Here is a 25,519-nt window from a genome sequence, read left to right as displayed (position 1 = left end):
GTTCTGGGGCTCAGTATCTTGCCCAAGGACACTTTGACATGCAGACCAGGGAAATTGAACCAGCAACCTCCCGATGACAAGACACTGGCTCTACCCCTGAGCCACTTTACCCATCCAACATTTATTCCTTTGCATTACACTACCCAAAATTAGTTAGGGATATTTGGATAGTTTAGTGTTTCACTTGTTTTTTTATTCTGCGACATGTCTGTCTCTATTTTGTGCTTTGTGAATATTTTAAAACACATTTCATTTGACTTCCGTTGCATATCCATGCACACGCATATATGCACCCATATCCCAATGTCCCTAACTAACTCTGAGTAGTGTATTTGCATTTGTTTACAATCTAAAGAACACTTGACTTGTACTTTTTTTTTTACATACACATATCTATCACCTACTTATTTATAGTTCTACGCTTTTTTGACTTATCTTTGTTCAGCTTTGTTGTCCTTGTGATTGTATGCCTATTTCAATCTACCTGTAAATTACATTAAAACCAGTTATCCTATTACTTTACCGTTAAAGCTGACAATCCTGATATTACTATTGTGTCTGAAATTTAAAGCAATATGTTCCAGACAACAGAGCACCCAGCGTCATAGTGTATTTTTTCAAATAACTTATTATTTATTCATCCATTTATATAGGTTAATGCTTTGAGAGGGGACTAGTTATATTGCTTTTCTTAAACCTTGCAAATAAACCTTGTACCTTATAAGAGGTAAAACATAATATGAAAGATAATCCAGCTGTACTGTGCTTACTGCATATTTTTTATGTACTTGTACTTTACTTGATCATTTTCATTTTCTTCTACTCTATTCTTCCACTCCACTCAAGATTTTGTACTTTTTTCTCTTAACATTCATTTGATAACTTTAGTTACCCGTTGCAGATTACATGCTGCATCACAGCCAAAGCAGCATGTTTTTAAGTTAATTTAATTAATCAGCAGATAAAAACCACACTGATTCTGAGGTATATAGCCTACATATGTGTAAATATACCTTTAATGTTACTTTTACTTTTTGATTTTTACAGTACATTTACAGTACATTTATTGTCAGAAAATTACTTTTAATACTTAAGTACATGTAAGTACTATTCATGAGTGACTTATGAAGTAATATTTTAACACAACATATTTACTTTTATTCACGTATGACTTTTGGGTATTTTTTTTTTTTTCAACTCTGGTTATGTAAGGTTGTATCTGCTTTCAGTGTTTCCCACATCTGCAGGTAATTGACAGCAAGCGCACGCTACGATAAAAACTACAATATCCATGATGCAGCAGGCGAATGGCTGACGCTACATAACACTGGCTCATGGGAAATCGAGTAAACAGGAATTACTGTGAACCTTTGGCATTTGTTATATTCATACCGTTGAAAGTGGAATCTTGTGAATTATGACAGGAACAAATATATTATTGTCAGCAGTTACATCAAGCTGCGTCCATTTGTGTCTTTGATATACTGTCATGGCGTCCATGCAACGTAAAGACTACAATTACCCACAAAGCCTCTACCAGGAAGTGGAGTCGTTATGTCAACAGATACAAGGAGCTGTCGACATGGACCTTCCAGTCTTTTTTGTAACAGAACGTTTATTTCGGGTTTAAAGTCACTGTTTTGAATATGAGAGGCGTTAGCCATAAAGTTGTGCTGCTATCCCTTTTGCTGTTATTCGTGTATCCGTGCGTACCAGAGCGAGTTGAGAGGGAAGAGTCGTTGGACCTGCGTGAGAGAGATGACGGAGGGGATGTGCACCATCAGGATAACACTCCAGCTGAAAACCAGCAAACATTAATAAAACATGTACCAGAAGATGCAGTCGATACAAACGAAGAGACGAAACAGAAGGATGGGCTGTCTGTCAGGTTTGAGCCAACAAATATTGATTTAAGCGGTCTTTCTTTGGCGTAACCTAGCCCAATGTGGCTAAGGAGCTAGCAATAGCTTAATTCCACAGGCTTCTAAACAGGTTTTCAGTGTATTGCTGTCAAGCCCAGGATCAACTTAAAGACACGTTGTCAAGTTAACCTACCCACACCTGACAGTTGTTGTAGATTTGTGTTTTAGGCACATTAAAAGTGCAGTATGTAGTTTTTGGGGGAGAGACATTTTAATCAGAAGAGAACGATCTTCCATGACTGATTTTTTTTAAAGCTTAAACAAACTAAATAAACAAACTGTCTTTGTTTTGATGACTGAATAAACAAACTGACCTTAAAGGACGACACAGTTTAATACTGTTTCACTTTGTTGATATGTGGCGGACCCTGCCACCTTTCTAGTTTCAAGCAGTGTTCTGGGGACCTGATTTTCCTCCAGGAACAGCTTGTTTATTCAGTTATGGAAAATGTAAATATTTCTGAGTTTGTATTATCACCTCATTAATATTGTGAATGTTAAAATTCTGAGTTTGAATTTCGTCTCCAAAACTATATGGTGCCCCTTTTTAAAATAAGCAAAATATGACTTTAGTTACAACTCATGTAGCAGATACATTTCTGAATTCAAATTTACATTAATAAGCACTCAAGTAAAGTACTTAATTACAATTTCGAGGTACTTGTACTTTACTTGAGTAATTCCATTTTCTGCTACTTTGTACTGCTGCTTAACTACATTTTTTGAGGCAAATGTTGTACTTTTTAACACACTACATTTACTTAATACCTTTAGATGCCGAATCAAAGTAGATTATTTTTAAATAAATAGATTTTATCGACAATTGGATAAAAATAATGAGATTGATAATTAGAAAAATGCTGATTATCTGATATGGTAATTGGTCCACCCATTGTATACAGTGTTTATATAATAAAGTATGTATAATTTACTTTCCCTTGTACTTTACCTTACCTGAATACATTTACCATCAAGGAATATCCATATGAGTGCCTCTCACTCTTAACAAAGTCATATTTTAATAACATATCTTTACTTTTACTTAAGTATTTAAGTTTTGAGTAGATTTTTTTTCAGTGGTTTCTCAGCAGCATTACCTGATATGAAACAATACAAAAGCTGAAGTTAAAATGGTATAAAATTAAACAAATGAGCTGTAATAAACCTTCTAGGGGACCACCTTGCCTTGACACACCCAAAAAACAAATTATCTCCAAATCTTTTCGAGGGTCCATTCATTTTGTGTCTCTCTTGCTAAGTCAGGTGTTCCAATCCTCACGGTTAATTTGGGTGAGGTTGAAATTAAGCGTTTATGACATCCAAAAGTAACTAGTTAACATTATTTTTTGACTAAATATTAATATGACATTTTTAGGAGGGTTATCTCTGCTCTCCAATTATAATATTATATTTAAAAACAAGGTTTTGATGAGAATTCTGTGATTATGTTGTGTTTTGAATCCATAGCCTCATCTATCTGATTGATCCATTGATTGTATGCCTCACACCAACATGCTTTTTCTCCTGACTGTGTCCTTGCAGCAAGTCCAACGACACTGATACCTACAGCAATGAGACCCTCCACTCTCCAACACCTGCTGTCAAGCCGACGACCCCGGCACCCCCAACCCCCAAGCCCATCTTGCCTTTGCAGACAGGGGTCAAGGCCCAAGAAGAAGAGCAGTCCAGCGGGTTGACCATATTCTTCAGCCTGCTGGTTATTGGTAAGTAGTTGTTGAATTTCTAAATATCTGTCAGACTCTGTCTTATTTTCTGTTGTGGTCTGTCACAGTCAGCAAAAAACCCCTATGCACATTGTTTTCTGAGAGGAATCTTGTCTGGTGTCATTCTCAGATATAAAAGATATGAAGGAAGAAGGAAACAAATCCCTGATCATGGTGTTCATACAATGCACACAACTTAGACCTCAAGCAGCCAATAATGGAGGGTGAATGTGTAGCCACTTGAGTGTTTCATTAAATCAGACGTGTGGTTGGTGATTTCAGATGAAGGAAGTGGATAAAGGAAAGGATGTGGTTACACATTAGTATGTGTACACGAAGTGCTTCTTCAGACACAAAGTGCCCATTATGCACTTTAGGTTACTACAGGTTAAGTTACATGCTTACCACTGTAAGGGTTTTAGACCAAGAAAATGGCATAAATTATACATATTGACTCATTGACTTTACAGACAGTTAAAAGTGTTATTTTGTCTTGAACCATCTCTTTCTATGTAACAAATATTTAATTGGTTGAGAGAAGCATGCAGAGTTGCAGTCATTTTCTTCTAAAGCCATCAGTGGTTTGCCTGAGGTCAATAAATGCGAAGTCACCTCAGAGTACAATCCAGAAACCACACATTAGTAGACTGGTAAATAGCACTTCCCAGAAACCGTATTAACATTATATAGTATTTCCCTCAACAAGTGTGTGTGCTTTAATTAGGCCTGAATTTAACATCTCCCTCATGACTCAACAGTCCAGCTTTGATAAACCAACCTCTGCTGGCTTTGGTGCTGCATACACTGTGTCTTATCATTATCTCATTTATTGCACTGCATTTTTGCTGTATGTATGAATCACTGTTTACTTAACTTCGTTGTGGCCTTGGGGTTTGTCACCATAATTTTACTAATTTGTGTATACACAGATTCAGCGCATTGATAAACCTGATAAAAGGCTCATAGTACTTTCACAAGCTAATTTTATGTTTTAATTGGGGGCAATTATCTTTTATTTTACAGTCTTAGAACTATGAATTTAAATGTCAAGCCACTTCTTTTGTTGTCCCATGTTAAGCAGGCGTATTTGAACTCATTTGAATGAAATATTGTTGTCATTAAGACTATCAGACTAATATGATATGAATTCAAGTCTCCATTTAGAATGAGAGTAAATCAAGTTAGAGGTCAATTATATGGGTTTCATTGACATCTCTGTCCTGTCTACTGCAGGTGATGTGAAGAAAAGCTGCCAGAGAAAAGATCTTAACATTATATGACATGCAGTTATTTTTGGGCTGATCTGAGTCTGTGCGACATGATGGTCAGGACATGGATGTATTTGTCCTGAATATTCATTCTCTGTTTTTTGCTCACCCTAGGTATCTGCATCATATTGGTGCACCTGCTTATCAAGTTCAAGCTGCATTTTCTTCCAGAGAGCGTGGCTGTCGTGTCCCTCGGTGAGTTCTTCTTCTTATGTAACATGTTTCTCTGCACAGGCTGCGTCTAGGAAAGTATAATGTTTCTGTATTTAAGAGCTCTAGATGAAATCCTTTTTAAAGGCAGTAACAGTTGGAGTACTGCAAATTAATTGTGAGACTGATTTGGAGGTTTGCCAGAATACTCTACTTTTACTTTTTTAGAGCATGTATAAATAATTTATGCCTGTTCTCACAATTTCCTCTTTCTCTCTTCCTTGTCTGTGTGTCATAGAAAATTCCTAACATAATGCCAGTTTGCGTGTGTCCAGCAGTGAATTAGCGAGCAGGTTCAGAGCAGTGAAGCTATGTAAGATTACAATAGGGTAATTCCATAACTCATCAAGGCCCTTCCAGTGCATGTCATGGATTTTCTTGGAAAAAAAAAAATAGTTCAAACCTTCAATTAAATTCACAGGGCCTTGCAAAATCCTAAAGTTGTACTCCAATTACTTTTTAAGGCCCTCCGAACTAAAGTGAATCATCTTTGCGATTCTTTGTATGTGTTTTTTAAGCCTCACCAATGGCTTGTTTTTCACTGGATTGCGTTGAAAAATTGTTGCTTTTTTGTCTTACCTGAATGAAGAATCTATCGCCACTAGAAATTAATTCAGAAAAGTTCAGAGAGATTTGAAATCAAAATTGAAATTGTGAAATCATATGTGTCTATTAATATTTTGTCTGCACACGGAGAACAAGATGTCATCATCTATTGCGAACTAAAACAAAACCATTATAGGCGGTCCTCAGGATACATGGTAACATGTATTCATTTAAATAATTGTTGCAGAATTTTTACAGCAATCAAATTAATAACAAAAAGGGTTTTTTACCCGAGCAAAGAATCTTTCATTTTCAGAAATGAATCTCTCCCACAGTTTGGTGTAACCAAATTTTGATTCTGTGTATTATTAATGTAGTTCTATCACATCTAGAAGTTACTCGGTCCTACAATTCAACCAGATCGGTGCCACAGTTCTTACTAAATATCACATCAGAAAGATGTTTTCAAAGAAGGATTATTTTAAATTATTTGAAACCTTCTTATGTGAAAGTGCTCATATTGATTGGATATATTAAAAAAAGATATATTTATAGTTATATTTATATATTTAATTGTTTCTGAAAATGTCGTTTTGTACTTTTCACTGGCTGTAAGATTACATTCAGTGGTTTTGTTTCATAGGAAGATATTTCTACTGTGTTGACTTCAAGGTCTGACTTCTATCTTTTTATGATTTGAGACTGTTGTATTGAATTCAGGAAATTTGACAGTTGTTGCTTGTATTGGTATGGTTTGTTGCATACTAGAAGATGTCATCTTGCTCCCTGTGCCTGGACAAAATGCTAATCTTAATACCTTAGATCAATACACATATCATTACACGATTTCAAACTTATCTGAACTTTTCTGAACTGATATCCAGTGGAGATAGATTCTTCATTTGGTTAAAAAATATTTATTGTTATTAAATTGTTTATTGTAACCACTCTTCAACAGTTATTTAAATGAATATATGTTGTAAATCATCCTTGGGATTTTTTGAAAGTTCAATACAAATTTCAACCCAATCCTGTGAAAAGGAAATCAAGGAAATCCATGATATGAACTGGGGGGAGGTTATGAATTCCTTGGTTCTGAGTTGGCATGGAATGACCCAGTACTAAAATAATTTTCAAGGCAAATATGTGTCTTGTAAGATGAGTAATGGCTAACCAAGTAGAATCACTAGCAGCCATATGCAAGATTTGGAAAGTGCTTTGTGGTTTCAAAAGGAAAAAAAAAAATTTTTTCCCAGACATTCTGTTATTTCTTTGTGTGAGGTCACTTCAGGTTAATTCCACTTCCTGTTATGCCCTCCATTGTCTCCCTGTTTACGTGTTTATGCAATTACACTCACTCAAACTCAGTGACACACATCTGTCTTGACCCTGAAGGCCTTTTCCTCTTGCATGCCCTGCATAGTGCATATGAGCTCCTCTCAGTGTTTGGAGCGGGGGACTCTGCTGAGGAAAGATAACACTCTGCTTACAAATCAGGAAGAACCGCTTTTCCTTCCTCATCACTTCCTGTCTCCCATCTACTCATTATGTGTCTTTCTCTTCACGATCTCTTTTGCATTTGCCCAAAATCTGGCTCTGAAACAATGCTTTGATGCTCGTACTGATTTCTTCCTCCTTCTTATCTCCTTCTCTTTCTGTGCCCTTTACACGTCTTTGTGTTTTCCTGGCCCTTTTAATTAATGTTCTGCTGGGCTGGGTAACAAGAAAGCTGAGGGCCCGGGGGGACTGTGTCAAAGACAAACTAAGACAATAGCCCTTTTACACTTTTCCTATCTAATTTAGTCCTGAACTATGGTGGACATTTCATTTGCCAGGCAGTCGTTGTTTTAACCACTTATATAGCACTTTGCCTCAGGTTTGCACCCATTTGTATTCTGGTTGTATTGAAATTTTCATATGAAGTTGTAAAATATTTAAACGGTGGTGTTGTTTTTTTCCACTGCTCCCTCTTTCCAGGGATTCTAATGGGAGGCTTCATTAAGATCATCGAGTTTCAGGAACTGGCCAACTGGAAGGTACAGTTAGATTCCTTATTCACACCCTGCTGCACAGCTCATTGTGTCCAAACAGCATTGGACACAACTCTTGTTCACAATTAACTAGGTCTGCAAGTTATGATTATTTACATTTTTGATATATCTGCTGATTATCTTCACAATTAAGATGCGTTCACACCGGACCTTTTATTTTTGTCGCTGTTGCTCGTGTCGCTCCAAAAAAATCGCTCTGTCGCTCAGCTGCAGTCGCTCATCGGCACAATTCAACAGATCGCTCTGATGACGTCATTCAAGCGATTCCAGTGAATTTCACGTCGCTCTGAGGCACTGATTTCTTCCCGTTTGTATTGGTCCAGCATGGCGTCATTGTACCTGTTGCCGCCGTTTACCTGTTGTGGAAGTCCCACAAGCGCCGTACAACCAAGCGTTGTCGGTTTTGGGTGCACAACATACTCAAGATGCGCACTGATCTCGGTGAATACCACCGGCTATTCCAGGAGCTGCGTCTGGACGCCAACCGTTTTCAACGGTATACGCGGCTGACAGCCCAGTTTGACCAGCTGTTGGCGAGAATCGGAGGCAGGATTGCCCGGTAGGACACCAACTACAGGCGCTCCATCCTAGCTGAGGAGCGCCTGGCCATTTGTCTCCGGTGAGTGGCTGTGTGTGCGTTTTTTTGTAATCATTGATTGTGTGGTCCCACAGGATTCTGTGGGACGACACAAGGACAATAAGCCTGTCCACGTCCACTGTCAACGTAAAGCCGGCTTTGCTCTTCCGGACCGGTGGAGTTGTATTACGTTTCCATGGTTTCAGTAGTTGTCATAGTTACACATAGATTATGGCAGCCAATCAGGGCTGAGCGACAAGCAACTGACGGCCAGAGACTTGGGATTTCTCATCTCGAGCGACGGAGCGATTTTTCGCTCCGTCACTCGGTCGCTGTCGCTCGGAGCCCCAGCGACTCGTTTGCATTGACTTAATATGTAAACTTGTCGCCAGCGACAAAAATAAAAGGTCCGGTGGGAACGCACCTTTAATTGATTACTTTTTTTGGAATATAAAATGTCAAAACTATTTGAAAAATGCTCATTGCAAAGTGGCATCTCCTAATTGCTTATTTTGTCAACAATTCAAAACCCAAAGATTCTTCATTAACTATCATGAATGATAATGAAAATGAATGTTTAATCTGCTATTCAAATAGTTGCCGATTAATTTTCTTTTGATCACTTAATCGACTGATTGTTGTTTCTCTACACAATTGGCATTTAATGGTGCTTAGTTTAGTTTGGATTTGTTCAGCATGAAGCAAAAACAACCACATTCCTAGATACACCACACACATCAGCAAAATACACAAACACATATGCGATGCATTAACATTTTTACACAGGTTTGTTCCATGTAGATATTTCATTTCATGCAGTTGAATTAGAGTTACAAAGTTGCTTCCAGTATATAAACAAAAGAGCTACGCCCACTGCATTCCTCAAATTAACTGTAATTTTGAGGGCAGCGACAAACGTCAGCATTGCTGAACCATTGCCTAATTGAAAACATAATGTCCTAAGCTTATAGTATATAACCACTTTTCCTAGTTCTGCTATGATGCAATGTATCCCACAGCAAATATGCCGGGAACCCCCCACCCACCCCAACCCGATAAACATCTGTCGTCCTTGTGCTGCAGTTTTTCATCTTTCGTTCTGCGCCTGCCTTTCTGCTCGGTCACTCATTTCCTGGCCACTGCTTTTGTCAAATCTCATCTCTCAATCGCTACTCTGTTACCTTTTCATAGGGATGCACACCATTCTTTGCCTGCTATCATTCCCATTGTGTCCCTATGAGCCCTCCTTCTTTTCCTCCTGGTTCTCACAGCCTTTAATTAACATTCCTTGTTCTCTGCCAGTGAGTGAGAGAACGAATGAACGAGGGAGGTAGAGAGAGAGATGCAGAGTGAGTGGGGGTGGAGTGAAAAGAGGACAGGTTGTGTCAATGTTTCTTGCACACTGGGGCCCATTGTTTTTTAGCCCGGGGCCCCAGGGTGTTGCTGAGTCATCGGCATCAGTAACCAGAGCACCGGGAGCCCCTCTACCCCCCTATACCCCTGTCCTGTGAATCTCTAGACTGTTATCTCTTTTAGGGGTTGTCCATCAAGGAAGTTGGAGGGCCTGTTTGGAGTTGGTCTCGAACCAGTTCTTTGTGTTTCGACAGCCACAGAACTGGATCTCGGCCAGGAAAACTGGTTTGAGATTAGCACCTTGCTGGTCTAGACCACAGAACCACTTCCATCAGGGAATGGGAACTGACAAAAACTTTCGGACCGCCATTTAAAAAAAAAAAAAAAAAAAAGTTTGTGTAGCGTCTAGTCTGCCTAATCGAATAGATACATAGATGGTTACAGCTTGGTACCACAGAGGCACCGAACAGGTCAACAAGAAACTCAAAAAGCTGAAAAAGAAGCTGTGCCGATTCTCGATACCAATTCAGATACCTGAATCAGCCAATAACAAGTATCGATCTGATACGTTGAAAAATCTATAAATATGTATATATTATATTATATATCACTTGAAGTTAGACACAAGTTGCTTGCTGTTTGTGGATATTGGCTACTTGTGCTAGAAAAAAATCTGTTAAATTGCATGCATGTGTACAGGACACTGCTGGGAAGTAGCAGAGTCCCTTTTTTAATAAATAAATTATGTGGTATTGGATTGGTGCGTAGACTTTTGTACCCACCAGTATCTTTTCCAGCATTTTAGGGAAGTATATGAGGTATTTCAGATTCTGTTAGTGGTATTGGAACACTATCGAATCGTTATATATTAGAGTGGAATAAAGTAAACGATGTGATATGCAGCAGGTTTCTTGCAGTAGCATGGATATGCTACTCGGCTTATAGGTTGCTGAAGACTTCAGAAGACCCAGACCATGATGCAAATCCATTATGTCTGACCTATTTGTTTTTGAGAGATCCCCTCAGAGCAGGATGCACCCTGTAACCTGTGCAGTGAGTAACATGGCCAGTGGCAAAACTGCAATTCTGTCAGTGTCACTTTCTCAACTGCATCTCTGTGCATATATATATATATATATATATATATATATATATATATATATATATATATATATATATATATATATATATATATATACATATATATATATATATATATATATATATATATATACATATATATATATATATATATATATATATATATATATATATATATATATATATATATATATGCACAGGGCCATCCTTTACCATCACAGTCAACTGAAGGCATCTGTCTTTTTTTTTTCCACTATCCATAGCTCATTTAGCAGGTTTAAACTGGATTTGCCTCTGCTTGCAGCTACCTTTAAGGCTGCCGTCATCACCTCCAACTAGCGTGTTTCTAAAGCTGGCCCACTTGGCTATCTAGCAAGCCTCCAAGCCTGCCCCACAAACCACCAAGGGTGTACGAACCCCCAAGGCAGTGGCATCCTGTCATCACTGGCTTTACCCTCGCCTTTCACCAGCAATCTGCTTTCTTTGCTGTTTGCTACAAACCCCTCTATCTCCAGTCCTAACCCAACAATCCAGCATATGAAGAGCGTTTCCCCTATGTGCTTTTCTGGTACTGTTCACTGCTTTCTCTCATCTGCCCATCTCTCCCCTGTGCTCTGACACAGATTGGAGAAGAAATAGCGTGCTGTTAAGGAGTAGCACGCTAGCAGCTATTTGTCTCTCAGGCAGAGCACAGACAGAAATGCATAGGTGAATATATTTGCATCTACTGTGTACGTCAGATAATAATATAGTTTTCTCTCAGTTTTGGCATTCTAGCCTGTACTGTATTATCTGTATTATCATTTTCCTCAGTGGCTTCAGTGTGTTTTAAGCCCCAAAGGGCAGCACATACTTTTAATAGATCTCTCCCAAGCCGCGGAGAGAGGGAGAGAGAGTGAGCGACACAGGGAGAGCAGTTTTAATTGTGGTTTCAGGGGCCTTTTTCCCATGTGGTGATGTCACTGTGTGTCAAAGCCAAGCCTCCAGGGAGCCAGTGCTCCATACGAAGGTCTCTCCATCGTTCCTGCTCATATTTTCCTGTTATCTCTCGACCCTCTTTTAACTGAGCTCCCTTCATCTTTGCCATTCATCTTTTCTCATTTAGTTCAAGTTCTGTCTCAGCACTTCCCTAGAGTATGCTCATCTTCTTCTCTCTGGTTTTTTATCCACTTCATCTTTATTTCTCGTAAAACATATATTTCTCTGCAATCAATACGAGTGTTTCTGAGATCTCTCAACCCTTCTCCTTCTCCTCATGGTTCCAGGATGACGTCAATCTGGTGCATTCTGACCAAAAATGTAGTGCTTAATCGATTAGTCACTTAACAGTAAATTAATAATTTATCATTTGAACCATTTATCAAGCAGAAAATGCCAATCATTTGCCACTTTTCTTTGTTTTATATTATTGTGAATTGAATATCTTCAAGGTTTGGCTTTTTGAAGACATCAGGCTGTGGAAAATTGAGGTGGACAGTTTTTTAGTCAATTGAAGAACGCAACTGTCAGATTATTGTAATATAAAAAAATTCAGTCTCACATCAATAAATAATGCAAAGTACCACCTTGCTGACATCTCCTTATTTGTATTTGTGTGGATGTGTGTATGCAAAGTCTGTGTGCTTGTTCAGCCACTCCAGTAGACATTCTTGTGTATGGCAATGAAACATGTGCATGCATGAATGCATGCAGTTACAGCTGTAGATGTCAGATTGCAGTGCATGCATGGCATACCTTCTTCTGTCCAGTGTGTTAATATTCATTCTTGACCTTTCTCCCTCCTTGAAGGGGCGAGTTCTGCCAGAGAAAAATGTCAAGAGTAGTAGTAGTAACCTGGAAGCACTCCTTGTTGGCCTACTTTTCCTGAAATTTGAATCCATTATAAGACAAAGTAAGCAGGAGCATAGCCTTTTAGTCCAGCATACATCCTGTGTAGGTTTTCCACTGGGAATGACCTGTTTGTAGCCAGCTTCAAGCCAGAATTGTGTAGGTTTGAATTAGCAGCAAAGTGAAAATCTTGACAGCCAGTGTTCGGTCTTTAATTAAACTGTGCTAATGTCTAATCTCATTCGCCAATCACCTCATGCTCCTTTGGATCTTAGCTCTGAATAATTGGTTAGATGGGAACAAATAGATTTAAAAAATCAGAAGATTATAAAACTAGTCATGTCATCATGTTTTTTTTTTGTTTTTTTTTATGTATTGCCAGCACCATCATTTTCACCAGTCACACTGTGTATTCACATTTTGGCACTGCATGTCAAATTTGATTGGTAGATTAAAACTGTGTTAAATCATGCTGTTATTTGGCTCACCTATCAACCTTTAACAACTCAAATCTCTGCAGTTGTTAGAAAAATAAAGAGAGACTTTTTAGGAAATGCACATCAAATGTTGAAGTAATTCTCTCTTCCTGTCCATCTGCTTGTGGGGTTTTGGGGGTTGAGTCAGACTCGAGCAGATGTCAAAACTGGCTGCCATAATACAATGAGAGAGATTGTTGAATGGATGGGGTAAATATGGTTCTGCTCTCTTCCACCGTTCTGATAGACACAACTGCAGTGTGAAGCAGCTCCCAGAAATAGATCTTCCCTCTTAACATTCACTAATGCATACTATATATTGACTTTAACATTACTAACATACATTATGTACAGAACACACACACACACACACACACACACACACACTCTGGCTTACACAAGAACACATGGTGCATCATGCACAGACACATTGGCAGCCAGAGCGTAATGCATGGGCACATGATGCCTACGCCTGATCTGGGAGGCTGGCCCATTTAGCTGAGAAGCAACAATGATTTCATTATATCGCTGAAATAATCAGAGAGCTAAGGAAGGTCACTGGGATCCTGTGTGTGTGTGTTTGTGTGTCTGTGTGCATGTGTGTGAGAGAGAGCGAGCGAATGAATGAGTCAGAGATAAAACGGCATATGTGGGTAAGTCATGTGTCCTTTCCCGGCATGTGCAAAAGAAAGAGGATGTCAGTAGTAGTGTTTGGGTGCATGAATATGCTGGAAGGCAGGCTTTCCCCCTGTTGAGCACCTGACGTGTATCTGTGCATCTGTGTATGTGTGAGACAAAATTTGTCTTGTCAAAAAAGGGCGTGCATGCATGGCCTTCCTTGTTACTGTTTCCCCTCTTCGTGACTAAGTGTTAAGTCAGCTGATCATCCCTGAGCCGACCTTAAATAGTCAGATGAATCGAAGATATTTTTTGCTGAGGAAAAACCACAAGCACATGCTTTATCATTTAGTCATATATGACGGTACTGACTAGCATTAAGATTATTGTGTTTGGATTACAGTCAATATGGCGCAATCAATATGACAAAACATGACAGAATGTGTATCATCACAGTCCAATAACCAATTCTTTGAAAAGGTACTTTGTTCAATTAAAGGTGTTTCCTCTTCACTGTACTTTGTAATTTACTTAATCTGAATTTCTGAATGCTTAGCTCAAGCTAGTTGGAACTGGCCTTAACCCTTTCTCACTAGAATTTGTTATTATTAGCCAGCATGCAACTCCAAGCCATCAGTTTTCTGTAAAAGGGATCGACTTATATGATTTTTTTCAGGGCCAGTACCAACATCATGAAGAAGTGTGGTTATTGATATTTGGAACCAAAATACATTTGCAGTGAAATGAAAATCTTAGAGTCCAAATTTTGAGTAACCAGTACAATTTCCTTAAGTACAATTTTGAGGTACTTGAGTATTTTCTGTTAGTATATATTTCCACTCCACTCCATTAATTTAATGACTTACTCATTAGTTACTTTGCGGATTCGGAGGATGATGTAGTTTTGATCAGCTATTACTTGTGACATCTAACCAATCAAATGGGTTGTGGGCAGGACATTGTGTGAGACCACAGAGTAGTGACTAAGAAATTTATCAGCAATTAGACATAAAAATCACAGATACCGATAATCAGAAGAGTGCTGAATATCAGCCCTGATTGGCCAGGCTGATAATCAGGGATATCCTTATTCTGTAACCTGACCACTGCTGCTTTTTGAAATGCTGTAATTAACATTGTCTCTCTCCTTTCCTAAAAGGAGGAAGAAATGTTCAGACCCAACATGTTCTTCCTTTTGCTGCTGCCGCCCATCATCTTTGAATCTGGATACTCTTTACATAAGGTATGCCACAGTGTGTGTGTGAAGCTAAATTTACACTACTCAAGACAGTAAAGTTGAAAAATGAGGCTTGGCATTTTAGGAATGTGATGTACCTAATACAAACCAGCAAATGCATTTAAACATAACATTATATATTGTTCTATGCCCAATGATTTTATCTAGATGTGCAGAAAAAGAATCATAGGCACAGGTCACCAAAAGAAATAGAAAATAATAATGTAATAAAACTTATTAAAAAGGTCTAATCTGTTGGATTTAGTGCAAACAACTAAATATCCTTTACCCTCACCTTCCCCTGCGGTGGTGGTGCTAAAAAATTGTCAAAGCCCTCTACAGTACCAGTGTTTTGTTTTTTATTGTGGGCTACTATGGAAACATGGTGGTGCAACATGGCAGACTCACTCACCCACTTCCTCTGTAGATAAAAAAGGCTCATTCAAAGTTAACGAAAACATGACATGATTCTTAGTTTCAGGTGATTTTAAACCAATGAAAACATAATTAGGAATATTATATTACATTTTTGCCCAAACATCCTAAACAGTGGACATTTTTAAGCACATTTATTGTGCTTAGAAGACAATACACTTCACATGTAGATAAAACAAACAATGATTAAGGACCTTAGCAGGCTGTATGTTTGCTAATGTTGCAGGGTGGCAATGACATGAAACAATAAAAGCAAAAGTAGCTCTGCTCTCTACCATGTTTTTCCTGTATTATTTTTGTAGCCTCTGTGTTCATTTATATACTCTATTGTCATTTATCATCATAACTGAAGTTTAAAATCAATTGTGTGAAAAAGTGGCTCATAAACATTAAATAATATGTTGTCTTGTTCAAATACATTCTGCTCCGTTGCTCACAGTGAAAATATGACTGTATTCTCTGTACCTGTACTATGTCCTACTTTTCACTAATGCTGGCTACATGTTATGTAACACTATGTAACTTCAAATGTCATGCTGCTAAACCCATGAATACTTAAGCTGTGTGTCCATGTATGTTCAGGGTAACTTCTTCCAGAACATTGGCTCCATTACACTCTTTGCTGTGATCGGTACAGCTATCTCTGCCTTCATAGTCGGAGGAGGTATCTATTTCCTCGGCCAGGTGAGGACCGTAGGGGTATCCATCACCAATTCAGTGCCTGTTTAGACAAAACGTTTAACTGTTTAGAAGGTGTAAATTTGCAGGTATTTATTACTATCTCCTCACTGTTGAAAACATTTCCTGCTGTCTGGATGTTGACATGATCAGATCATCTTGTTGAAACTTTTAAACTGGTATGTTGTTGTTTTTTTCCCAGGCCGATGTGATCTATAAAATGTCCATGACTGATAGGTGAGTGTTAGTATTAACCAATAGTTAGTATATTGGTTGCATTCCTACTTCCTGGATTATCATTCAACAAAATTCCACAAATTTAGATATTGGTGTTTCGTAGTATACCTTTTAAGGTTTGAAAGAACCAAGCCCACAGAAACTCTATAAGCCAGTTACACACAGTAGGATTATCTCAGCCAACAGAGATGACTGATAGAAAAGCAGTTGGCTGCTCCACACCCATTTTTTTTAAGAGAAACTAAGGGTTGTTATTGTTCACAAGTGTGTATCCTTACTGGTGCAAAGTCAGCATTGAGAGTTGCTTTCAAACTAGTCTTTTGCCGCTTCATTTCCAAGGGGGATATGTTTAATATCCCAATTTCTAGGCAAAGTCCAGAAACATAGCTTTTTAATCTTTTATCTCTACCAGAATTTTGTTCCAACATGGAATGTATCTGTCCACCCTTTTCTACCCACACTGATTTTTCTTTTAAGAAAACCACTCCTGCCCTGACAGTATTTGCATCCACACCGTACCAAATTATATTTTGATTATGTATTATATATTCTCCAAGATTCATGTCATTTATTAAAATAATGATTTAAAGGATTGTCTTTTCTTGTCTGTGATACATTTCCTGTCTGCCTCCCTTGGACTTTAACAAACACAAAGGACATTGTTGCGTGTATGTGTTTGTTTCTGAATTTCCTTTGAGTATAAATATGGCTGTAAGTGTCTCATGATTACCAATCAACTGTTATCATTTTCACTCCCTTGCTGTAGCTTTGCCTTTGGCTCACTGATCTCAGCTGTGGACCCTGTGGCTACCATTGCTATCTTCAACGCTCTCAACGTGGACCCGGTCCTCAACATGCTGGTCTTTGGTGAGAGCATCCTCAACGACGCTGTCTCCATCGTCCTCACAAAGTAAGAGTCTCTTCCCTTTCCCTCACGACTTGTTTATTCTCCAACGCACACATTGGTACATTTACACTAGCCCATGCGTGATGTTTACACAGCGTTTCACCAACAGGAACCCCGAGGACAATATGTAGAAAGTCTGCAAATATTAAAGTTATGTACAGCAACCACTACTGTCCAAATGTTGCACACACAGAAACACACTCTCCAAGACATGTTCTTACATTTGTTAGCTCTGTTAAGCTCTTTTAGTTCTATTATATACACCCATAAAATTTGCTATACAGCTTACCTGTCTGTACTTCAAAACTTTCTTAACACAATTACTTGTAGGCAAAATATATTTTTAAACATCACAAAGGGGACATATGGCAATGTTTTTTTAGTATTTTTAGTATTTTTTATTTTTATTTTATCACCTGTTGATGGGCTTCTCCTCGGGATTTTAGCATTGTAAATGTAATCTGGGTTGTAGAAAGACACCCTCCAACCTTTAAACCCACCTCCTGCCTTTTGCAGATTACAGGAAATGAGGGGGAGAAAAGAACCAGTGACCTATTTTATCGTCCCTGTCATCGGTTTTGTGGCAAAGACATGGTTTCAATTGCAGAGGATGTGGGAACATATTCGTCACAATCTTCTAAATGTTAAGTCCACAAGCTTGGACTAGAAATGGTCATCTGTTGAACATTTTGAACATTCTGCCATTAATAGATGAGAGTTGTTGTTGGAACGTTTTTGTAGTATCTGTGTAGAAACATAGCATTCCAGTAGTGAGGATAGAAGAGTTTCAGTAAATGTGTCCCAAAAGGGACAGTTTATTTAGAGTTTCACTTCTTAAGAATTGTTAATGAAGATTTTCCTCTGTCAACAAACTGGTGGCCACACTCACAAACTCCCTGACGGAATCTTGACAGACTAGTTTGAGTGAAACAGACAGTTGGCAGGATTCCCTTGTTTGCATGCATCACTGTCATCCTATCTGCTGTCTCTGTACTTGCTTTATTGCTGCCTTATCTCTCCTACTCACAACCAGCTAAATGTGCAAAGTGATCTCAAGTGTCTGCAAGCCCCTGTAGAGTAAATGAATGCATGAATAATAGATAGGCCGAACAGCCCTGGCAGTTTGCTTGTTGTTAGCACCTCACAGACTGGCTTTCTTAGAAAGCTACTTTACAGTTTGGCCCAGTCGTTTATAACAGCCACGCAACTAATGCCTCTGCTTGGGAGCTTGTTAATAAGCATTACAATCAGATTATTAATTACATGGTGTTGTCTGGCTCTTTGTCTGGATAACTGTTATTGTAAAAAGGATTTAAATTACACAAGAAAAAATGATTGTTTGTGTTCCTACTTAATCAATAACGATAAATTATCCAAAAGCATTTTTTTTTTGCATGCAAATGTGATGATAAATCATTTTCACCCAACTAAGTTAAAGTCTGAACAATAAATTAAGTGGGAGAATGTGGAAACTCACTTCTGACAGCTTTATTTGCTAAGAAACCCATCACAGATGTTGTAGAGTAAATGCTTGAGCATCAATGTATGATTATAGATTACAATTTCTTTACTAATGGCTCTAGAAGTGTCTTAAAATCATGCTACTATTTAATATCAAAATTAAATGTACATATGACATAAAAAAACAAACCCGTGGCTCCAATAGTATCCAAATATATTCTGTGTGGCACAATTTCACAATAAATCCCTTCAAATTATATTATGTCAAGTCATTGGGGTTAAACAATACAGCTGAACTTTGTTTAGTAAACAGGATTTTGATGGCAGGATTACAAACGCTGCATACACTCTAATCAGCACACCAACACACACACACACACACAGACACACCTTTGTGAGTTTGTAGGATTCGGTGGTGGAGTTTCTCTGCCCTCTGGGGTAAGATAGAGGTATTACAACACAGTGTAACGGCACTAATGTGGCCTCATTTGTCATTTTTTTCTTTTGTCTTTCAGCACAGCGGAGGGTTTCTTTTCTCGCTCAGACAACTCCATGGTAACCGGCTGGGAGACTTTTGTGCAAGCGCTGGGTTACTTCCTAAAAATGTTTTTCGGCTCTGCTGCCCTGGGAACCCTCACTGGACTCATCTCGGCTCTTGTATCCAAACTCATTGTGTGTAAGAGAAACTTGATCTCCTGTGTGTGCGTGTGCGTGTGCGTGTGCGTGCGTGCGTGTCTGTCTTAGTTTCATCATATTTAAATTCCCTAACTCACTGATTAGTTTCTAAAACACTTTGATCTGAGGAAGACTCCTTCACTGGAGTTTGGTATGATGATAATCTTTGCGTACCTTCCCTATGGCCTGGCTGAAGGCCTCAAACTGTCCGGTGGGTGCACACATAAACAGGCACATTTATGTTTTGGACTTTTTAGGCCTTTGTTTTTTTAAAGCCATGCTTTCTCTGCACCTACAGGAATCATGTCCATCCTGTTTGCTGGAATCGTGATGTCTCACTACACCCATCACAACTTGTCACCCGTCACACAGATACTAATGCAGCAGACACTGCGTACAGTAGCCTTCATGTGTGGTCAGTGAATTCCCTCTTTTCCCCCCTCAATTCCCCCGTTCTTTTCATTTTAACATCATGTAAAGTCCTCAACACTATTTTTCCATTTTTCTCTCCAGAGACATGTGTGTTTGCCTTCCTTGGTCTCTCCATCTTCAGCTTCCCTCATAACTTTGAAATATCCTTCGTCATCTGGTGCATAGTAAGTGATTTTGCATTTTTTTTATGTTATATCAATGTAGATGTTGGTTTTATCAAATTATTTGTTTCTCTGTTCATTCCTATAAATTTCAGTGTGACAGCTGTTGTTCTGTCCATAGGTCCTGGTTCTTCTCGGCCGAGCCGTGAACATCTTCCCTCTGTCATTCCTTCTGAACTTCTTCAGAGACCACAAGATCACTCCCAAAATGATGTTCATCATGTGGTTTAGTGGTGAGATGATACAGTGAACATTTTGTCTGTTGTGAAACAAGAATGACAGGCTGTCTGCTCTTCTTGGTATCCGTCTTTGATGATTGCCTGAACATTGTGTGGGTGTCTTTGGGTGCAAATGAAAGTAGGAACAACGAGATCTGAAACAGGTGGTTGACTAATTGCTGAAGTAGATGGACAGGATTATTTTGATAATCTTTTTTTTTTTTTTTTTTTTTTCATTTTTCAGGCCACATTGTCATATATTTTCCAGCTTCTCAAAAACAAAGTCTCAAAAACTGCTCCTTTTCACAACAATGAAAATATATTTATTTGCAACTCTACTTATATAAACATTGTTTAATTTAATATAGCTATTATATAATAATATATAATTGTTATAAACAGGTATAAAATAGTAGTAGTAAAAGAGTATCACAATGTATTTGACATTGACAGAACAAGCATGTCGTTTTCAAGTTAACAGGGTTGAACAGTAATGGAAATTCTTCAGAATGCTTGAATTGCCGTCTACAATGACTAAATAGGGTGATGACTCAAATGACAAACTGCAAGTTGAACTTCATGTCGGGAACTAAATGACTGATCATTCAAATCATCAAGTTTGAGGGGGCTGCCCTAAAAAATGCCAGACATGTACAGGATACTTACTTTAATTGGAAATGTGAGTTTTTAATACCAAAATACTGTCCTAAAGTGCTTGAAAAGCTTTAAAAAGTACCTTTTTAAAGCTTTAAAAAGTACCATGCTTGAAAAATGCTTGAAAATGACAAGGTAAAGGCGTAGGAACTCTGCAAGTATGTGTAACCGTTCCTGTTTCTTTTTCTGTCGGGTAGGTTTGCGAGGTGCCATCCCCTACGCATTGAGTCTCCATCTGGGCCTGGAGCCCATTGAGAAGCGGCAGCTAATCGGCACCACCACCATCATCATCGTACTCTTTACCATCCTTCTCATGGGGGGCGGGACCATGCCACTCATCCGCATCATGGACATTGAGGAAAGCCAGTCACGACGTAAGAACAAGAAAGACATCAATCTCAGCAAGACACAGAAAATGGTAATGGATGAAACACTTCAGCATGTACACACACAAACACACACACACACACAGGCACGCAGAAAGAGACAGTTTGTTGTCTGCGTTGATAGTAGCTGTGCCGTTCTCTCATCTGCCATCAGACTCTTCCTGTTCTCTTCAGAGGAAAAAAAACATCACAGGGTGGATTGTGGTTTGTGTGAAGGACACTGAATCAGCGGGGAGCAAATCACTCTAATCACAGAGATACACACTGAGAAACAACAGAACTTGGACTAGCACAAACAAACCCTAACAACTAGTATTAACACAATTTCCCAGACACACCAGAATACAAGCTATTGTCATTAATATTTCAGTTGACTCCATTAGCTCCAACTCTAGATAGTGGATCATTCTTTTGAAGTACATGCTACCATTGAGGTCACTTGCGGCATATGGTGGTGTGTTTGCATGACTTGTGTGTACAGTGTTTGCATGTTTGATGTCTTCCAGAGCTTAGTGTTACACCCTGGGGTACCAGAAAACCAGATCTATCAACTCTCTACAATTTCTCCTTACAGCTCTCAAGCCCTCTTTGATGTAATTCCCTCTCTTTGGTCCCTCTGCTCTTTTCTCCTTCATCTCTGGTCCTTCTGCACGTAATCTCTACTCCATCACCTCCATCTCTTTCACCTCTGCTTCATTTGTTGCCCCCCTTCTTCTTTCATTCTTTTTTCTGTCTATTTATCTGACTCCCCCTCTCTTTCCTCCTCTTTTCTCCCAAGGGTAATACCATTGAGTCAGAGCACCTATCAGAACTGACAGAGGAGGAGTACGAGGCTCACATCTACCAGAGACAAGATCTGAAGGGCTTTATGTGGCTTGATGCAAAATACCTTAACCCCTTCTTCACTCGCAGGCTCACCCAAGAGGTAAGAGAGAGAATGCAAAAGACGCTAATCCTCTGCTGTCTCATGATACAACAACCACGCTTTAACAACCAATTTGAGGAAGAGTGCAATTGTCAGTCAGGGCCATACCGTGAGTGGCCGCAAACTCCCATTAAGTTATTAACTTGATGACTTGTTGGTGTGCTGGTGACAAACTAAAGTAGTAGACTATCGTCTGCAGCCCTTTTTCTGATCACTGTGGCTGTTCGTGTTTGCATGATTCCTCTCTGTATTATTAAAAACTGATCTGCTGACTAAATAGCACAGAATATACCTATATGTTGTTGATCAGACAGCTTTTCATAATAAAACCATCCTGCTGGTTCACCAGTGGAAAGTTTTTAATGTGCAGCAGCAACAGCTGGAAAGGTTCGGTTGGCATCAGCAGTGAATAAACAAAATATGGCTCCATTATGGTCAGTAAATTGTAAAATATGGCTGACATCTAAACATACAAATAGAGTGAATAAAGTGAAACCAAACTCCAGGTAGAGTTTACAAAAAGTACTGAGAGAGCTGCGGAAGACAAAGCTAAAGCTAAGTTCATGCTACAGGATTGCCTGCTTGCAGACGGTTTTTGAGATCGCCTACACAAAGCTCCAGATCAGAGGCAGGCGCTCCCATGAATGACGATTGCCACATGTGAACTGCTCTAAGAGATGATCCAGGAGGTCGCCAACAGTTCGCCGATGTGCTGCAGACACCTGCTGAATACCTAGCAGATCTCTCCTTTCTGAGCCTCTCTGAACCCAGTCTTATCGTGCATCTGTTTGAATGGAGCACAATGATAACATCAGAATATATACACTCGAGCTGTATGGTATCTGTAACCTTGCCGTTGTTACTGAGCCACAGCATGAGAACGGCGTTGTACGTTTTCATTGCAACAATAATCCTTTCATCTCATTTTGTCGCTGCAAATCAGAACACAAACAACTTGGGCTGCCTTACGTGTGTGGTCTTGTAATGTGTGACCCTGTTGCGGACCCTGTCATATAGGGTGAAAACCACAACAACCGCAAGACTTCCGGTTACAAGACAGAAAGTTGTGTAGTGTGGCCAAGGCTTAAGTGGAGCAGCTAGTCACAGTGTGGCTATCGCCTGCTGTGAGTCTTTAGTGGAAACACATGTCAATTACTCTTGCAGTCTTAGTAAATAAACTAAACTGAAGCATTGTGATGACACAAAATTTGCACTCCCGATAACATTTTGTTGAAGGTAAATAAATATCCCCCACCTCTCTTCATTTCCCATTGCTGCCTTCAAAAATTCATGTGTAAAATGGAAACTACTGTATACTGCCATTTGGTAGTTAGTTTAATGTCCCTTTCTTTTGTAGCAACCTTTGTTATTTTGATTTACAGTCATTTCTGCCTGAATTGCTGCTGCACAGGTCATAAACAGTGCATAATTGTGCAATTTGGCAACGGGGAAAAATGTATTGTGTCTTCTCTTGGCCTGAATTTCTGTGTTCATTTGTTCTTGCATGTGTTCTGATGTGCTCTTGTCTGTGCCTTGCAGGACCTGTTACATGGCCGGATCCAGATGAAGACCCTGACCAACAAGTGGTACGAAGAAGTTCGCCAGGGGCCCTCAGGCTCTGAGGATGAGGAGGATGAAGCAGAACTTCTGTGAACTGAACAAACACTTTCAGTTCACACGAAAACAATGAAAGGACATTGTGTGTCCTGGGCTGAGGGTGTGTGTATGTGTGTGAAGACAAGCACTCTTTTCAGTGTCAGTCACATGCACGTCTCGTTTGTTCACCTGCCTCCAACTTCATGTGACAGAAAAGCCTCAGTCAGGGCCCACAGTGCATATTTAGTTCACTGGAGTGGGCTGGAATGTGTCAAATCCACTTGTAGTGGAAAACTGTAACACTGATAAAGCAGAATAACAGCCTGTGAAGATGATGTTCCTCATATGAATGCCATATTGTTACTTGCTAAAGAAACGTTGTCAATCCAGTTCATCTTTTCCCAGGTGTTTTTCCTTTATAAAGGTTTACATCTGAAAGGAAAGATGGCAGGGAACCTGAGAGGGAATTCTTAAATGTCAAGCAATACTAGTGCACCTTTTCACTTTTCTCTTGACTTTGTTTTCGTTTCTATGTGGCACCAGCTGCTTTAAGCTCTGCTGGGAGTTTTTACTTTATGTCAGGGGAAGGATGCAACATAATGCCACTAAGGGCTCTATATTTAAAGTGGAATTTGTAATGAGCCACAGGTGGCTGCTTTGAAAAGAAGCTTCCTGTTGAACTATATTTAATTACCTCTGGGTCCCCACATTAGTATGCATTAAGGATTCTGAGTTAACACATATATTCATACATATGTAATGAAGATAAAAATACCAGAAGTGACACATGAGCTACCGCTATACCCTCCAGCATCAAGGCAACAATGAGATATGTAGTAGAGAGTTTAAAACTAGTCAAACGTGTTGGGGAAAACTAATAATTTTAAGCTTAGCTTACAGGAGAATTGTGCTCCAGAAAATTGGAAATTGTTTTCCTTTCCATGTATGGTTCATGTTTGGTTTCCCTAAATTAACTTGTGTGTTTAATTTCATTATCTTGCCACGGTATTGTGCATAAACTTGAAATGTTGCTTTAGTGATTTTCACATTGGATTTCTAATGAAGACGGGCACCAATGAATGTGTGGGTAACTGGGAATAATGTCATGTGAATGTTTATGTATTTTTTTTATTATTTATCTATCAAATGTTTACGTGCTGTTTGTGGAATAAAGGCTTTTATATGAGCTCTATGAGCACTGCAGAATTATAGAAAAATCTATAATAAAATATTGAAATCGTACATTTCCATGTTGAATCTGATTTTTCTTGAAAGGAAAAGTTCACTCAAAAATGAAAATTGAGTCATCTACTCATCCCCATGCTGATAGAAAGTCAGGTGAAGTTTCTTTTGTCCATAAAACATTTCTGGAGCTTGACAGCTAATCAGCTTTGCAGCATTCTCCTAAACCACTGAAGAAGCTGGGGTAACTCGATACAGCTTGTCCAGCATAATCCATGTCATCAGAAGTCCTGAGATCTCAGATTGATTCAAAAAACATATTATGATTATTTACACCTTCCACATTCGGTCAAGTTTATGCACCCACTTTCGACAGGGTGCTGTTAGCAGCTACAGTGAAGATTTCAGGCTTTAAAAGGGTCTAAAAAATGTCTTCTTAAATCAATTTGCGACCTTGGGGGTTTCCGGAGACCTGAATTACGCCGGAAAAAACGGTACGGAGCTAGTTTTTTTGGTTGTTTTGTTAAAGTTTCAAAACAAGTCCACTTCAGTTGTTTAGGAGAATGCTATTTTTTCCAGAAACGTCCCCTCACATTTTTTATTGGCATATACAACTGAGTAAATAATGACACTATTTAAATTTTTGGGTGAACTTTTCCTAT

At 38.9% G+C, this 25,519-nt stretch overlaps 1 protein-coding gene across 1 annotated transcript; it reads left to right on the top strand.

Moving 5' to 3' along the window:
* The first annotated feature begins 1,535 nt into the window (after positions 1–1,535).
* Positions 1,536–24,917, top strand: slc9a8 (solute carrier family 9 member 8). The gene is made up of 16 exons (XM_073470461.1): positions 1,536–1,888; positions 3,465–3,646; positions 5,029–5,109; positions 7,648–7,706; positions 14,833–14,916; positions 15,928–16,029; positions 16,226–16,260; positions 17,027–17,170; positions 19,144–19,285; positions 19,409–19,514; positions 19,602–19,718; positions 19,817–19,899; positions 20,018–20,129; positions 20,966–21,186; positions 21,933–22,079; positions 23,619–24,917. The coding sequence occupies exons 1-16, from the start codon at positions 1,647–1,649 to the stop codon at positions 23,730–23,732; spliced, it is 1,971 nt and encodes a 656-aa protein (XP_073326562.1). The 5' UTR covers positions 1,536–1,646; the 3' UTR covers positions 23,733–24,917.
* Positions 24,918–25,519: the final 602 nt, after the last annotated feature.

The sequence above is a fragment of the Pagrus major genome, chromosome 7 (genome assembly GCF_040436345.1).
Source record: "Pagrus major chromosome 7, Pma_NU_1.0".
Classification (NCBI taxonomy): Eukaryota; Metazoa; Chordata; class Actinopteri; order Spariformes; family Sparidae; genus Pagrus; species Pagrus major.
Note: the sequence above shows the minus strand (reverse complement) of the source record. Positions and strands in the feature narration are given on the sequence as shown.